The sequence below is a fragment of the Sorex fumeus genome, unplaced genomic scaffold (assembly GCF_029834395.1).
Source record: "Sorex fumeus unplaced genomic scaffold, SorFum_2.1 ptg000044l, whole genome shotgun sequence".
NCBI lineage: Eukaryota > Metazoa > Chordata > Mammalia > Eulipotyphla > Soricidae > Sorex > Sorex fumeus.
In genome coordinates, this window is record NW_026606101.1 from 389720 (window position 1) to 405988 (window position 16269).

Consider the following 16269-nt stretch of genomic DNA (forward strand, 5'->3'; position numbering starts at 1 on the left):
ACTGCAGACATGCCCAGACACCCCAGCTCCATCCAGGTGCCACGAAGCCCAAGAAGCCCCTTTATTTCACGTGACCCTGGTCCCGGCACCCGCGCCTCTCCGTGTTCTCATCCGTAGGGGGAATCCGACCTCCCCTCCTCCCGGGACAGCAAGCCTCAACGGGACTCGCTTAACCAGGAAGATTCAGAAAGAAAGAAAAAAGAACAATCCCAATGACGAGCCAGGCCCCACGACGACCCGTCGCGGTTCCTCGGGCTCCGGCCCAACGCTCCCACGCCGGCCCGAGCGGTTCCGGGAGGGGCGTGGCCAGGCCCGGAAGTCACGCCCCCGCGGGGGGCGGGCCTTCGCCGCGCCCAACCCCGCGGCCCGGGGAAAGGGACCCAGCGTGACGTCAGCGCCGCCCCCCGCCGAGGGTACTCCGCCGCGGGAGAAAGTAGTCCCCACCCCCGAGGGCGCCCCGCCGCTCCGTCCGGGCGGCAGGTGAAGCCCCCTCCTCTGCCCGCACCCGGGAGGGCCCCGAGGCCCTGGGAAGGCCTTCCGGCACGCGGGGCCCCCCGTCTTTCCCCGGGAGGGCGGCGGAAGTAGTCCCGGCCGCCGGGCGGGGCGGGGGGCGGGCGATGGGTCCCTCCGCGGCGGCGGCGGGGGGAGGATGGCGGCCTCGTCGATGCCGGAGCCGGGCGGGACGGCGGCGGCGGGAGCGTCGGGTGAGTGCCGGGGGCGGCGGCGGCGCGCCCGGGCCGTCCGGCGCGCGGGGCGCGGGCGCGGGGCGGCGCGGCGCGGCGGGGCTGCGGGCGGCGCGGGCGCGGGCGCGGGCCGGCGGGGCTGCCCGGGCGAGGGCCCCGGGGTCCCCGGGCCCTTTAGTCGCTCTCGCACTTGCCTGCGCGGAAACGGGCCCCGCCGCAAGATGGCGCCGGGCGCGGCGCGCAGGCAGCGCCGGGGGCAGCCCCGGCCCGTCAGGCCCCGGCCCCGGCGCCCGGGCGCCGCCGAGCGGGGGGCGCGGGCCGTACCACCCGCCGGGGGCCGCGGGACGGAACCACCCAGCGGGCCGGACGGCGGCGGCGGCGGGGCGCGCGCCAGGCCCGGGGCCCGGGGCCCGCCGAGTCGAGGCCGCCGCGGCGTCCAGGCTGGCCCGCGCCGGCTCTTCTCGAAGCTTCGTCGTCGCCGTCGTCGCCGGAGCGGCTTCCGGGGTGGGGGAGGGGAGCCTCAGTCTTTGCATCTGCACAATGGGCGCAAGGGCCCCGCCGCCGCCGCCGCCGCCGCCGGGTCCCGGGGGGCGGCGGCCCGTGCGTCCCAGCCCCCGTCCCCTCTTCTCGCAGCGTGAAGCCCCCAGACTCTGCTCCCCCCCGCCAGGCGGCCCCCCGCGCCCATGGAGGAGAGCGAGGTGGTGGAGAGCAGCAGCGACGCGGGGCCGGCCCCGGCGCCGTCCTCCGAGAGCGGCCTGGGCGTGGGCACCTCCGAGGCCGTGTCCGCCGACAGCAGCGACGCGGCCAGCGCGCCCGGCCCGGCCGAGGCCGACGATTCCCGCGTGGGCCAGAGCTCGGACCGCGGCCGCAGCAGCCCCCCGGTACGGAGCCGGCGACCCCCCCCTTCCGGGCCCCAGGAGTTGCTGTTGGGCACGTTGGGGCCAGACCCTGGCTGGGGGCTTCCCGCCCCGCACTCTCAGGCTGCCGGTTCTTCATTCATTCATCCGCCCATTCATTCACTCATTCATTCACTCATTCGTTCATTCTCTTTGGGAGGCCCCCGTTAGAGCCAGCGGGGCCAGGCGCCCGCTTGGGCAGGTGCTTGCTCGGGGGTTCCGCCGCCCACCCTGCCATTCACAGGCTGGCCCATGGGGGAGGGATAAGCTCCCACCTCCACGGTCTGTCTCCCGTCCTCCGGGAATGCCACCTCTGGGTGCTTCACCCCACCGAGCCTGCAGGGCCAGCGCCCCGCGGGGAAGCCCCGATCCTCGCTCTCTGCAAGGCACTTTCTGGATGTTACTCTAACTGCACCGTGTCCCCCGCCCCCAGCCCCACCTGGGGGCTCAGGGGGTTATTCATTTAGAGTGGAGGGGTCTGCTGTGGGCCGCCCTGTGTTGGCCGGGCCTCCCGCAGAAAGGCCTGAGAGAGAGAGATGTGACCCTGGCCGCAGCGGGCTGGATCACTGAGGATGGGGTGGCCCCCCTAGGACTGGCCACGGAGTCTTGTCTAATACATGGGGAGCAGTCGGTGCCGGGGAGCTGGGCAGACAGTCCCCCAGAGAACAGTGGCTCCCCCACACACACACACACACATACGCAGGGTAGGGACCGTACAAGCCCTTCTCTAGGATTTGGTTCTTTTTTTGGGGGCGGGGGTAGGGGATCTTACTCACGATGCTCAGGGGTTACTCCTGTCTCTGCACTCAGGAATTACTCCTGGCAGTGCTCAGGGGACCACATGGGATGCTGGGAATTGAACCGGGGTCAGCCGTGTGCAAGGCAAACGCCCCACCCACTGTGCTATTGCATCAGCCCCCTGGGACTTGGTTCTTGGGGGACCCTGTGGCTAGCAGCTGAGAGTGGGGTGAGCTCCCTCACCTCGTCCTTGGCCCGAGCTGACCCCTCCCCGCCTTCTGACTTTTGTCGGTCCCCTAGGAGGTGACCGAGAGCAGCTCGAGCACGGACCCCCTGCCCCAAGGCTACCTCCCCGACTCGTCCTCTGTGTCCCGGGGGCCAGAGGCCGGGGTGACCGCTGGTGCCCCCGCCCTGGTGCACTCCAGCGCCCTTCCTGACCCCAGCATGCTGGTGGCCGACTGCACGGCTTCATCCTCGGACTTGGGCTCGGCCATCGACAAGATCATCGAGTCCACCATCGGGCCTGACCTCATCCAGAGTGAGTCAGGCAGAGGGCGGCCGGAGTTGGCCCTCCCGGGGCTCCCCGCAGGGTCAGCTGGACCACCGGCAACTCGGGCATGTAGCCGACCACACTGGCTCTGTGGCCCAGAAACAGTGACCCTTGCCCCCCGTGGCTAAAGACAGCCGCCTTGAGCGCAGAATTCTCAGCGTAGTTCCTGCCGGGTGCAAAGTGCCCAGTAGGGAACCGGATGCTGGACACCTGCTTCTGCCTGGGGTGTTCTAAGCCCCTTCGTGGGTTGGCCCACTTAGTCCTCTAGTAACCCCCAAAGGCCAGAGCATCCACACCGATGAGGGTCTGTAGCCAGCGGTAGTAGGGATTTACCCTGTGTCACCAGCAAGCGGCAGGCAGAAGCTCAGTGACTGCCCCGGGTTCCTGCCCGGCCATGAGCTTCCAGGCCGGCCCCTTTACTGCACGTGGACACGCTGTGGGGTCACAGTCCACACTGAGGGTGGCGCGGCCCAGGCTCTCCAGCTCAGTGTCGGTGGGGTGGGGTGGTTCAGCGGGTGGCCAGGGCAGCTGTGAGAGCCACCGGTCATCCCCTTGGAGAGGTGGGCAGGGACGGTTCTCCTGGTCAGCTGGGAATAATCGCCCCCTTCCCCATCCACTCAGGCTGCATCACCGTGACCAGTGCCGAGGATGGTGGGGCAGAGACCACGCGCTACCTCATCCTGCAGGGCCCCGACGACGGTAAGGCCAGCCGGACGCCGGAAACTCGCTCCTGTGTCCCGCATGGGGCCTGCCCTCACAGTCTGGGTGGGTGCTGGCGGGCGGGTGGGAGGCAGCACCCACCCACCGCCCCCCCTTCTCTCGCCTCCCCCGGCCCCAGGGGCGCCCATGGCCTCGCCCATGTCCAGCTCCACCCTGGCTCACAGCCTGGCCACCATCGAGGCCCTCGCCGACGGCCCCACCTCCACGTGTCTGGAGCCCCCCGAGGAGGCGCGGGCCGGGCCAGGCTCCCCCACTCAGCTGCCGCTGGGCGCCGAGGAGCCGGACCTGCAGAGCCTGGAGGCCATGATGGAGGTGGTGGTGGTGCAGCAGTTCAAGTGCAAGACGTGCCAGTACCGCAGCGGCACCAAGGCCACGCTGCTGCGCCACATGCGGGAGCGACACTTCCGGCCCGGTGTGTCCCCCTGCCCCGGGCCGCGCCGGGGGTGTGGTGGGGCCGGGCCCAGGCCTGGCTGCGAGCTCCTCTTCCTACCACAGCGGCGGCGGCAACGGCAGCAGCGGCGGTGGCTGGCAAGAAGGGGCGTGTGCGCAAGTGGGGCCCCTCGGCCAAAGCCCAGGAGGAGGAGGGCCCGGAGGAGGAGGAGGAGGACGACATCGTGGACGCCGGTGCCATCGATGACCTGGAAGGTAGGTCCCGAGGCTCCGGGGGGGCGGCAGGGGGAGGCCGGCGGCCGGCACGTGTCCCCACACCCCTCGCTGTTCCCGCAGAGGACAGTGACTACAACCCGGCCGAGGACGAGCCCCGCAGCCGGCAGCTGCGGCCTCCGCGCCCCGCCCCCAGCACGGCGAGACCCCGGAGGAGGCCCGGCCGCCCCCGGAAGCTGCCCCGGCTGGACCCCGCGGACCTCCCGCAAGGTGAGCTGCGTCCACAGGAGGGCTGGTGCCCTGCTGGCCTCTCTGGGGCCCATGAGACTGAGAGCCCCAGTGTGGGAGCACAGTCTAGGTGGGGGACCCCCATCCCGCCCCACCCCGGCCACACCTCAGAAGCCACCCTGGGTGCTCCTTATTTTTTTTTTTTGCTTTCTGGGTCACACCCGCACAGGGGTTCCTCCTGGCTCTGCACTCAGGAATTACTCCTGGCGGTGCTCAGGAGACCACATGGGATGTTGGGAATCGAACCCAAGTAGGCCGCGTGCAAGGCAGACACCCTACCCGCTGTGCTATCTCTCCAGCCCCATATTTTTTGCTTTGCGGGTCACACCCGGCGATGCACAGGGGTTCCTCCTGGCTCATGCACTTAGAATTACTCCTGGCGGTGCTCGGGGGACCCTATGGGATGCTGGGAATCGAACCCGGGTCAGCCACGTGCAAGGCAAATGCCCTACCCGTTGTGCTAGGGCTCCAGCCCCGCCCTGGGTGCTCCTTGACGAGTCCTAGCTGTGGTCAGCTGTCACGGTTTGGGGAAGTTTGGGCCTGAAGGACTGACCCTGTAGTGGAGTTGAAAGGATGACGCCTCGGGGGCCCGACTCTGTCCTGCGCCTGCACTCCGGGCTGGGCACAGTGGGCAGTGCCCAGGCCTGGGCTCAAATGTCCCCTCCAACCCCCCTCGCTGGGTGCCTGGCTGAGTCTCCGGTTCCCAGCCACGTGAGATGGCAGGTGCCGCTGCAACTTCAGGGGGCCCAGAGACGTCCCCAGGCTGGTCCTGCGCGGGCAGGCCCCAGGGGGCTGGGGCCTGTGTCCTCTCTGAAGTCACATGACCGAGGCGGTGGTCCCTTGAGGGGTGTACACAAAGTGAGCACTCTCAGATGTTCCCTAGATGAGCACACCTGGCCAGGGGGGCCCCAAGCCTTGTCTGCATCGTTTCTAGAACCTGCTGGAATCTCGGAGTGGGCAGTGTGTTCGAGTCCTTCGGGCCTCACGCTGGTGTTCTTAGTGGTGGTGGTGGGGTGTGTGTGTGTGTGTGTGTGTGTGTGTGTGTGTGTGCGTGTGTGTGTGCGTGTGTGTGTGCGCGCGCGCGCGCTGGGGGTCCAACCCAGGTGTCCCACTTACGCCGTGCCACTGAGCTCTTCCCCCGCCTGTTGAAGGGGCTTTTACGAACCTGGCCCCTGGCCTGTCCTTCCTCCGCCCTTGGCGTCCCGCGGGATGGCCATAGCTGCCTGTGCTGCCCAGACCCTGGTCCCTGGAGGCTCTGGAGTGACCTTCGTGAGGGTTGGCTTGCGCGGCTGCCTCTCCAGAAAGGAGCCAGCCTGGCCTCTGGCGCTCCCAGCCCTCGGGCCGCTGCCCCAGACCCGCACTGGAGCCTGGGCACGGGGCAACGTGTCTGCTGCTGGAGGGGACACGGCTCCTGCGTTTGCCGGGACTGGGGACGGCGTGCGGGGCGGGTGTGAGGCCAGCTCATCTTTCCCAGGTGCCGGGGAGGAGCCTCTCGTGAGTTCCCAGAGCACACAGCCCCCTCCGGAGCCCCAGGATCCCGAAGCGCCCAGTTCATCTGCCCCAGGACAGCTGACGGCGCCGAGCCCAGCCGCGCGGGCCCCCGCGGAACCTGGCGTGAGCCAGTCGGAGGCCAATGGCGCTGCCCCGGCCGGCCAGGAGGAGGCCGACATGCCACCCCGCAGGCGCGGGCGGCCGTCCCGCCGCTTCCTGGGCAAGAAATACCGCAAGTACGTGGGGCGGGGGTGGGGCGGGGTGGGGACCCGGAGACAGCGAGACCCCGGGCCTCCCCAGACGCCTGCTCCCCCTCGGGCAGGTACTACTACAAGTCCCCCAAGCCCCTGCTGAGACCCTTCCTCTGCCGCATCTGCGGCTCCCGCTTCCTGTCCCACGAGGACCTGCGCTTCCATGTCAGCTCCCACGAGCCCGGCGACCCGCAGCTCTTCAAGTGCCTGCAGTGCAGCTACCGCTCCCGCCGCTGGTCTTCGCTAAAGGTGCGGGGCGCTGGCGGGCGGGCGGGCGGGCAGCCGGGGGAGGGGGGTCTGGCACACGGGGGCACACGCCCCTGTCCCTGGGAGGTGTCTCCGGGACACGGTTCACCTGGGGCATCTGGGGCATCATCAGCCGGTGACGCCCGGCCAGGCGTTGGGCCCCTGGCAGGAAAGCTGGTTTTGTCCACTGCAGTCCCGAAGGCTTCCAGCAGGGGGCAGTCACGGGTCTCCAGGAAGGGGTAGCAGCTTCTCCTTCCCCCCCCCCCTTTTTTTTTTTTTTGCTTTTTGGGTCACACCCGGCGATGCACAGGGGTTACTCCTGGTTCATGCACTCACTCAGGAATTGCTCCTGGCGGTGCTCGGGGGACCATATGGAATGCTGGGAGTCGAACCTGGGTTGGCCATGTTGGCTGCGTGCAAGGCAAACGCCCTACCCGCTGTGCTATCGCTCCAGCCCCGCTATGTTGGTTTTTATATCCACAAATGAGTTTGATAATTTCGTGTCCATCCCTGTCCCTCTGACTCATCTTCGCTTAGCGTGACATTCTCCATGTCCATCCATGGCACCATAGCCCTGTCCTCCCGTCATTCATCGATGTGCTCGAGCGACCCCAGTAATGTCTCATTGTGAGACTTGTTACTGTGTTTGGTGTATGTGTCACGGGCAGCTTGCCAGGCTTTGCTGTGCGGGCGAGACACTCTTGGTAGCTGGCTGGGCTCTCTAAGAGGGGCGGAGGAATCGAACCTGTGTCAGCTGGGTCAGCTGCATGCAAGAAAAACGCCCTACCCTCTGGGCTATCACTCCAGCCCCTATCCATCCATATATATGCAAGTTTCACAGCTTCATTTTTCTTTATGACTGTGTAGTATTTCATTGAATAGGTGTACTAGTTTCTTTATTCACTCATCTGTTAGAGCCCTCTAGGGGTTGGTCTCAGTCCCCCTCAGCACTGAGGGAGAGCCCTGAGCCCTGAGTGTGTGTGTGTGTGTGTGTATACACATGTATGGCATGCGTGCAGGGGGCTCATGTCCAGCCCTGAGGGGGAGCCCTGAGTGTGGGGCTCAGTGCAGCCACCCTGCGGGACTCAGTGGACCCAGCTGGCCCCCTCAGAGCATGTTTCTGCCTCTGTCCAGTGAAGGCTGGCTGCCTGCTCGGGGTGGGGGAGGTGCCCACCAGCCTTCCAGCACACCCCGGGTGTGCCAGCCCACACTGCAGCGGCTCCAAGGCCAAGGCACGGTGGGTCAGCGTTGGGGAGTCCAGGTCTTGGCACACTTGACCACCCTTTGCCTGTCCAGGAGCACATGTTCAACCACGTGGGCAGCAAGCCGTACAAGTGTGATGAGTGCAGCTACACCAGTGTGTACCGGAAGGACGTCATCCGTCACGCCGCCGTGCACAGCCGGGACCGGTCAGTGGGAGCGGGGGACGCTCTGGGCCGCCCCTACAGCTCTTGAGAGATGGTCGAGCGGGGCCCTGCCCCAAGGAGTCAGGGACAGCAGCGGCCCTTCCCCGCGACAATCACTACTGGGGCTGTGGGAGACCATGTGAGCGGGCGGCGAGACCTGGGCCCCGGGCCCTCGTTCCATACTCTGAGGAACCAGTCTTGGAAGACTGATATTCCGGGCTCTGGGGGCGCCCCCGGTCCCATGCCACTTTAAGGAGACCCCTTCTCGGGTTCAGGGCTGGGAGCACAGCTGGGGGGACAGTGGCTCTCAAACTGAATGTGGGGGAGAGCCAGTTTTCTATTAGAAAGGGGGAGTCCTGTGTGTGAGATTAGGGACCCCCATAGGCTGAACCCCCAATTCTTTCCTGCAGGACTTCTCAGGGCCTTTAGTGTGTGACTCTGCCAGGATAGAACAGCTGTTGGCTGTGCCTGCAGCATCATCCCCAGCCCACCCTGCCAGGGAGACCCTTCCCCAGGAGAAGGGGGCTTGGGTGGGCAGTGGGGGTGCTCCGAGCTGAGACGGGGCTGGGGCAGGGGTGATCTGACGCCTGTGCCTCTCTCCCCAGGAAGAAGAGACCAGATCCCGTGAGTCTGGTGGGGGGACAGCCGGGGGTGGGAGGGTGGGGGGTGCTTTCGGGTGGCCAGAGGGAGGCCCCAGTGTGCAGGATCCCCGCCCCCATGCAGCCTTGTCCCCCCGCAGAGCCCCAAGCTGAGCTCCTTCCCCTGCCCCGTGTGCGGCCGCGTGTACCCCATGCAGAAGAGGCTCACGCAGCACATGAAGACGCACAGCACCGAGAAGCCCCACATGTGTGACAAGGTGGCCAGGCTGGACGTTTGGCGGGGGAGGGGGGACAGGGCCTCCACTGCGGGGGGTGAGGGGCCCATAGTCACTCTCCCCCCCCCATCCTCTCCCAGTGTGGAAAGTCCTTTAAGAAGCGCTACACCTTCAAGATGCACCTGCTCACACACATCCAGGCGGTGGCCAACCGCAGGTATGTCCTGAGGGGGTCCCCAGAGGACCCTGGGCCAGCGCCCCGCCTCCAGCTCCACCCACCTCGCAGTCCAGCCCCGCCCACAGCCACCAGCCCCGCCCACATGTCCAAGCCCCGCCCACGGGACCGCCCCTCCCCTATGCCCTGCGGAGTCCCGGCCCAGAGCTGCCCCCCCGGCCACCCCCAGGTTCAAGTGTGAGTTCTGCGAGTTTGTCTGCGAGGACAAGAAGGCGCTGCTGAACCACCAGCTGTCCCACGTCAGCGACAAGCCCTTCAAGTGCAGCTTCTGCCCCTACCGCACCTTCCGGGAGGACTTCCTGCTTTCCCACGTGGCCGTGAAGCACACAGGTCCGACCCTGTCCCGCCAGACTCTCGCCCTGCCCTGCCCTCCCCTGCGGCTCCTTCCGCTGTTATGAGAGTTGGGCTTGGGGGTCACTGCTCCCCACCCCAGCGCCCGCCCGCCCACCCAGCCGCTGCCCCCTTTGTGGCCCCCTCTGCCCTCCTGGGACCCCTCTCCACTCAGCAGTGCCTGGCCGGGAGGTGGGTGCGGCCTGGAGTGGGTGCTGCCCCTGAGCTGGCATCTGCTGGCTGGGACCCCGGGCGCTCCTCTCCGAGCCTCTGCTGTGCCCGCAGGTGCCAAGCCCTTCGCCTGCGAGTACTGCCACTTCAGCACCCGCCACAAGAAGAACTTGCGTCTGCACGTGCGCTGCCGACATGCCAGCAGCTTTGAGGAGTGGGGGCGGCGCCACCCCGAGGAGCCCCCCTCCCGCCGGCGCCCCTTCTTCTCTCTGCAGCAGATCGAGGAACTGAAGCAGCAGCACAGCACGGCCCCCGGGCCACCCCCCAGCTCCCTGGCGCCGCCCGAGGTAAGCCCCTCCTGGGGCCGTGGCTGACGGAAGGGCGGGCCAGGACCGTACGGGGCAGCGACGTCTCTGCCGGCCCTGCCACTGCGTGGTGGTCAGGGGTTCACCCCAGCCCTCTTAAGCCAGGGCCGTGGTGGTTGCCTCGTGGCGCAGCATAGCTGCAGGAGCTCCAGCCTTCCAAGCCACCTTTCAGGGAAAATGCCGGAAGACGAGGTGGGCAGGGGGAAAGCTGGTCACTTCGCATGTATCTGTTTTCCCTGTGGACTTTGCTGGAGCCTCAGCGTAGCCGTCTGGACCACTTTGCGTTGCCACTGGGGAGGCTGAGGAACAGGCCCGTGGCTGAGGTGTTGCCCGCCGACCCTGCCAAGCTCTGGGCCTGTGTGTGCCGAGAGAGTCCTGGCCGTGGGGTGGGTCCAGGGAATGTCTGACCCAGCAGGGACTCGGTCCGATGGCCCCGTCAGGCACAGTCGTGTCCCCTCCCCAGGACCCCCCCGAGGCAACTCCTTTCCAGTCAGCGGAGACGCCCCAGCTGCTGTGCTCGGACCCCCTGGGGGGCGCCACCGTCATCTACCAGCAAGGTGAGCCGAGGAGGGGCCGGGAAGTGGGGCAGGGGTCATGGCGCTCACCGGGGGCCCGTCTGCCCACCCTTGGTAAAGCTCAGGTCCCCTCCACCCAGGCGCTGAGGAGTCCACCGCAATGGCCACACAGACAGCCCTGGACCTGCTGCTGAACATGAGCGCCCAGCGGGAGCTGGCGGGCGCCGCCCTGCAGGTGGGGGACACACTCGGCTGTGCCCGGGGTCAGGGTCCCGGAGCTCAGCCGTGCGTCTGGGGCACTGCTCTGGCCAGCAGCCCCTCCCCAGGGTCACCATCTCTGCTCCCCCCAGAGCTAGAGAGTTTTTCCGCTGCGGCCACGCGGCCCGAGACTCGGCAGCGCCAGCGGTGTTCCTGGGCGGGCCCCCCTGCTGCGGGGCTGGGCCCAGGACACGCCTGGGGAACCGGGAAGGGCTGGCCAGGAAGGACCGGGGTCCTCGGGTATGAAGGGGACACCAGCGTCCACCTTGCGTCGGTTTTGTCCTCGGTGTTGTCCCTGGAGACGCCTTCCCCCGCCTCCACCGTGAGCCTTCGTTGTTGGTCCCGTTTCTTCTTGGGGTTTTCACTCCTTACACTCGAACCTCGCCTGCTCCTGGGATTTCTGCTCCGTGTACACGGGAAGGCAGGGCCTGACTCGGTTCCCATGACGGCTGTCTGGGGCCGAGCGTGTGTCGAATCTGTGACTGCTCCACACGGGCCCCCTTTCTTTGAGGGGGCCTGCTCCAGACCAGAGGCCCTGATGTACCAGGTCTGCCAGGCGGCCTGACGTGCCCAGCCGTGGAAGAAAACCAAAACTGATCTTTGAGAGGGCCTTGGAGCGGGGCTTCTTGAACTGCTCCCACTCTCAAGCCCCTGTTTTTTTGTTTTGTTTTGTATTTTGGCCACACTAGAGCAGTGCTCAGGGCTTAACTCCTGGCTCTGTGCTCAGGGATCACTCCTGGCGGGCTCAGGGGGACCATCTGGGGTGCCAAGGCTCGGACCCAGGCCAGCAGCATACAAGACAAGTACCCTCCTGCTGAGCTGTCACTCCAGCCCCTCCATCTCTTTTTGCCCAAGAAACTTTCTTTTACTTTTTTTTTTTGCTTTTTGGGTCACACCTGGCGATGCACAGGGATTACTCCTGGCTCTACACTCAGGAATTACTCCTGGCAGTACTTCAGGGGACCATATGGGATGCTGGGAATCGAACCTGGGTCAGCTGTGTGCAAGGCAAAAGCCCTACCTGCTATTATCGCTCCAGCCCCAAGAAATTTTCTTTCACTGAAAATTTTTTACTAAAAAGCAACCCTTGGGAGCCACGTCAGCAATGCGCACGGCTTCCTCTAGCTCTGTGCTCGGAAATCACTCCTGGCACTGGTGGGGGCGGCCGTAGGTGGTGCCGTAACCCCCGTGCTTTCTCCGGACCCTCGCCTGAGAAGTACCAGGCAGCCCTGGGTGGAGAGCTGTATACAGAAGGCATGTCGCGTGGCCCACGTTGGCCTGGGCCCGTGGTAGAAGCAGCTGATTACAGACACGAGGGCCTTTGATCAGACAGGTGGTGGTCGCTGCAGGGAGCCCCAAGCCCTCTTATTCCTGAAACCCTGGGAGCATACTCTGAACATGCCCACCTGCCTTTCCTTCTCAGCTGCCAGCACGGCTGAGTGTGGCTACCCTGCCCCCAGGGTCCTTCAGGCCAGCTCAGGGCAGGGCCTCCGACACGCACACCCACGCACATTTGAACAGCATCAGCACAATAGCAATAGCACAGCCAGGAGGGCATGGGTTGGCACACAGCCAACTCGGTTCGATTCCCCAGCCCCCCACAGGGTCAGTAATAAGCCCTGAGTACCGCCGGGGATGGCCCCAAAACAAACACCATCAGCCTGGAAGTCCAGGTGGGGGTAGGGGCAGACGCGTCTGGCCTCCTGGTTTGTGTGGGCGCCCCTCGAGGTGGTCCCTGCCCTGCCCTGGCCTCTGCGACCCCAGGGCCTCACGGCATCGTTACCAACTGGGGGTCAGCTTGGAGTCCTCTCTCCACACTCTGGCCTTGACTCTGCCCGGCCACCTTCCCCTCCCCGGGAGCAGTGTCACCCCTGCTGCCTCTGCGCCCACCCACCAGGGGGCACCCACCCTCTGCTGTGGCTTTTAGCATCTCCATCTGTTGCCGTTCGGTGATAAAATGACACATCCGCTGTGTTTTCCTTAGAAATACTTAGAGCTTTATTCCCTTTAGCCTCCCGTTAGACATGGTGCTTCCCACATACGGTTTCCTGCTTGTGACTCGGCCCTGGATGTCGCAGCCTTGAATTTGGGGGTAATCTGGCGAGGGTCGGTTGGGGGGGGCACCTGTTCTTTGTTCTGGGAGATGCTTGGCAGCATCCTCCCTTGGACCCCTCCATGTGAGTGGTCGTGACGTAAACATCCGCAGTTTCTGCCGGTGGCCTACTCCGGCCTTACCACCTGCGGCCTCTCGCTGCCACCGGGATTTGGGGAGCCAAGTGGGTCTCAGGAGGAGCACGTGTCCGGGGGACAGAGGGTCTGCCACAACACGGAAGAAACCTGGGGCGCTGAGGCAGGGTGGGCCCTGAGCACCTCCCGCTGCCGCTGTCCTTGCAGGTGGCCGTGGTGAAGTCGGAGGATGTGGGTGCAGAGTTGGCCCCCGCGGGCCGACAGCCGTCCTCAGTGGGAGCTGCCCCACAAGTGGTGACGCTGCACGTGGCAGAGCCGGGGGGCAGTGTGACCGCTGAGAGCCCGCTGGGGGCCCCAGACCTGCAGCAGATCACCCTGGCCCCGGGGGCGTTTGGCGGGACTGGCTACAGCGTCATCACGGCCCCCCCCATGGAGGAGGGGACTTCCGCTCCCGGCACCCCCTACAGGTGAGCCCAGGCAGGCCTGGGGGGTGTGGGCGGACAGGGCTCCCCTGCATCCACAGGCCTGCCGTGGTGTCCACGTGTCACCTACCTCTTCTGATTTTGGTCCAACCCTGCAGAGCTGGTGCTGGAGCCCAGGGCGCCTTCCGCCAAAGCCTGTGCCCAACCCCTGGGGCCCTTGCCCCTCCTTTACCCCCGGAGACAGGCCCGGGGCACAGCCCACGGCACCGTGTTCTGGGCCCTCGGGTGCCTTGCAGGCAGTGGGCTTGGCGATCTACCCGTGAGTCCCGGTGGGGCCAGCTGCGAGCTCGGAGATCCAAGATCACTTTCCCACTGACCCCTTCGCACTTCTGTGTGGGGGGAGGGGCTCACTGCATCCCCAGTGGTCTCAGGGACCCCCGAGTCCCAAGAGCCCTCGCCCCTGCTCACCTGCCCCAGTGCTGGGGGGGGGCGGGGGCCACCCAAGCGCCCCGACCTCAATGTGAAGGGCAGAGCCGGACTCACCCCGCAGGCACCCCATCGTCATCTCCTGGGTGGGGGGAGGACCCCGGGGGTGCTGGGCCGCCCCAGATCCCGGCTCACCGCCCCCCCCCCCCCCCCCCCGTGTCTCTGGGCCACAGTGAGGAGCCCCCCGGGGAGGCAGCCCAGGCTGTGGTGGTGAGCGAGCCCCTGAAGGATGGTGGCACCCACTACATCATGACGACCGATGGGACCCAGCTGCACCACATAGAGGTGAGGCTCATCCCCCCCGCCCGCCCCCCCCACCTCCCACCTCTCCGCCCCCCTCAGACTCCCCTGCTCCTCTGTCCCCGCAGCTGACTCCGGACGGCTCCATCTCCTTCCCGAGCCCGGACGTCCTGACCTCCGGAGCCAAGTGGCCCCTGCTACAGCCTGCGGGGCTGCCCAGAGATAGCACTGAGCCCCCGTCTCCATCCCGGACCCCCCGGGTGGCGGACCCCCAGGCCTCTGCTTCCCCCCCTCCTGCAGCCAGTCGAACCGTGGGCCTGGCGGTGCCCCCCTCGCCCCCGACGGCAGCCTCCTCCAAGAAGTTTTCCTGCAAGATCTGTGCCGAGGCCTTTGCGGGCCGGGCGGAGATGGAGAGTCACAAACGGGCCCACGCTGGGCCTAGTGCCTTCAAGTGCCCCGACTGCCCCTTCAGTGCCTGCCAGTGGCCAGAGGTCCGGGTAGGTGCCGCCCAGCACTGCTGGGCCCCTCAGGTGTTGCCGGTGTGCATGCATGCCTGCGTGCACGTGTGTGTGTGCGCGCGCGTGTCCTCGTGTGCACCTGCGTGCCGCTGCAGGCGTGACCTGCCCTTTCCAGGCGCACATGGCCCAGCACTCCAGCCTGCGGCCGCACCAGTGCAGCCAGTGCAGCTTCGCGTCCAAGAACAAGAAGGACCTGCGGCGGCACGTGCTGACCCACACCAACGAGAAGCCTTTCGCCTGCCACCTCTGCGGGCAGCGGTGAGGCCAGGGCCGTGGGCGCGGGGTGGGGCAGGGCGGAGCGGAGGGGGGGTGGGGGGAGGGGCGCGCCTGAGCCCTTTGCCTCCCCCGCAGCTTCAACCGCAACGGGCACCTCAAGTTCCACATCCAGCGGCTGCACAGCCCCGACGGGCGGAAGACGGGGACCCCTACGTCCCGGGCCCCCGCCCGGACCCCCACCCAGACCATCATCCTCAACAGCGACGACGAGACCCTGGCCACTCTCCACAGTGAGCCGCCGGGGAGCGCGGGGGTGGGGGGGGTCGGGGCTCCCCCGAGCCCGGACTAGCCGCTGTCCTCTCTGCCAGCCGCCCTCCAGTCCGGTCACGGGGTGCTGGGCCCGGACCGGCTCCAGCAGGCCTTGGGCCAGGAACACATCATCGTGGCCCAGGAGCAGACGGTGACCAATCAGGTGGGAGCCCGCGGGGCTGGGGGCGGGGCCGGGCCGGGGCGGGGCGGGGCTAAGGCCGGAGCTCCCCTGCAGGAAGAAGCGACCTACATCCAGGAAATCACGGCCGACGGCCAGACCGTGCAGCACCTGGTGACTTCTGACAACCAGGTGAGCCGCGCTTGCCGCTCTGGGCTCCCCTGGGCCCAGCTCGCAGCTCTCCCGGAGGGGGTGGGGGGTGTGGAGCGGGCCTGTCTGCCTCCCCCAGGTCTCACGAGGGGTCCCGCACCCACCCGCCTGCTCCCCACCACGCAGGTGCAGTACATCATCTCCCAGGACGGAGTCCAGCACCTGCTCCCCCAGGAATACGTCGTGGTCCCCGAGGGCCATCACATCCAGGTAGGCTGGGAGCGGAGGCGGGGCAGGGGCGTGCGGGGAGGGCCCGCGCTCCCCTTCACGGGTGGCTCCCTGCCAGGTCCAGGAGGGCCGGATCACGCACATCCAGTACGAACAAGGAACCCCGTTTCTGCAGGAGTCCCAGGTAGGTGCCTGGGACCAGGGCCGCCCCACACGCCCCCCGCGCCCCCCCCCAGCTGCCTCTGACCCATGTCTCCCTGCAGATCCAGTATGTGCCCGTGTCACCAGGCCAGCAGCTCGTCACTCAGGCCCAGCTGGAGGCCGCCGCGCACTCGGCCGTCACAGGTACTGGGTGCTGGCCTGCAGGGGCCTGGGCCAGAGCGTGCCCCCAGGCCTTGGCTCACCCACCTTTCCCTCCCCTGGCAGCAGTGGCCGATGCTGCCATGGCCCAGGCCCAGGGCCTGTTTGGCACCGAGGAGACAGTGCCCGAACACATCCAGCAGCTGCAGCACCAGGGCATCGAGTACGACGTCATCACCCTGACTGATGACTGAGCCCAGGCCCAGCCAGCACACACCGTGGAACCAGGCTCGGCCCTGAGCCGGGGAGGCCCCCGGGACAGCTCCCTCGTACCCCGGGGGCTCCGGGCTCAGGCCAGCCGAGACCCTCCCGCTCGAGGAGCTGGTCCCGCTCCACCGGGTCCAGGGGCCGGTGGCAGGCTTCTGCGCCCAGACGTGCTGGGGGCCCCAGCCTGCAGGCGGGCTTTGGGAGAGAAATTTATTTTTGTTTGGATGGACCCTCAGTCTCTATAATAAAGGGCCTGGAGTCCAGCTCT

At 67.1% G+C, this 16269-nt stretch overlaps 1 protein-coding gene across 1 annotated transcript; it reads left to right on the forward strand.

Moving 5' to 3' along the window:
* Positions 1-607: 607 nt before the first annotated feature.
* On the forward strand, positions 608-16264 carry ZNF335 (zinc finger protein 335). Its single transcript, XM_056121220.1, has 28 exons — positions 608-704; positions 1317-1564; positions 2621-2855; positions 3489-3566; positions 3706-3999; positions 4083-4232; positions 4314-4460; positions 5953-6205; positions 6292-6469; positions 7763-7875; positions 8478-8496; positions 8612-8728; positions 8827-8903; positions 9091-9251; positions 9537-9769; positions 10251-10344; positions 10443-10537; positions 12955-13214; positions 13829-13940; positions 14024-14392; positions 14529-14671; positions 14765-14919; positions 14998-15101; positions 15174-15248; positions 15393-15476; positions 15553-15618; positions 15698-15779; positions 15861-16264. The coding sequence occupies exons 2-28, from the start codon at positions 1367-1369 to the stop codon at positions 15986-15988; spliced, it is 4020 nt and encodes a 1339-aa protein (XP_055977195.1). The 5' UTR covers positions 608-704; positions 1317-1366; the 3' UTR covers positions 15989-16264.
* Positions 16265-16269: the final 5 nt, after the last annotated feature.

Excerpts from the sequence above, each read along its gene's own strand:
- ZNF335 (XM_056121220.1), top strand. The coding sequence starts at position 1,367 with ATGGAGGAGAGCGAGGTGGTGGAGAGCAGCAGCGACGCGGGGCCGGCC. Across the intron at positions 13,215-13,828 it reads GCTCCCGGCACCCCCTACAG|TGAGGAGCCCCCCGGGGAGG; the intron begins GTGAGCCCAGGC and ends TCTGGGCCACAG. Across the intron at positions 13,941-14,023 it reads CCCAGCTGCACCACATAGAG|CTGACTCCGGACGGCTCCAT; the intron begins GTGAGGCTCATC and ends CTGTCCCCGCAG.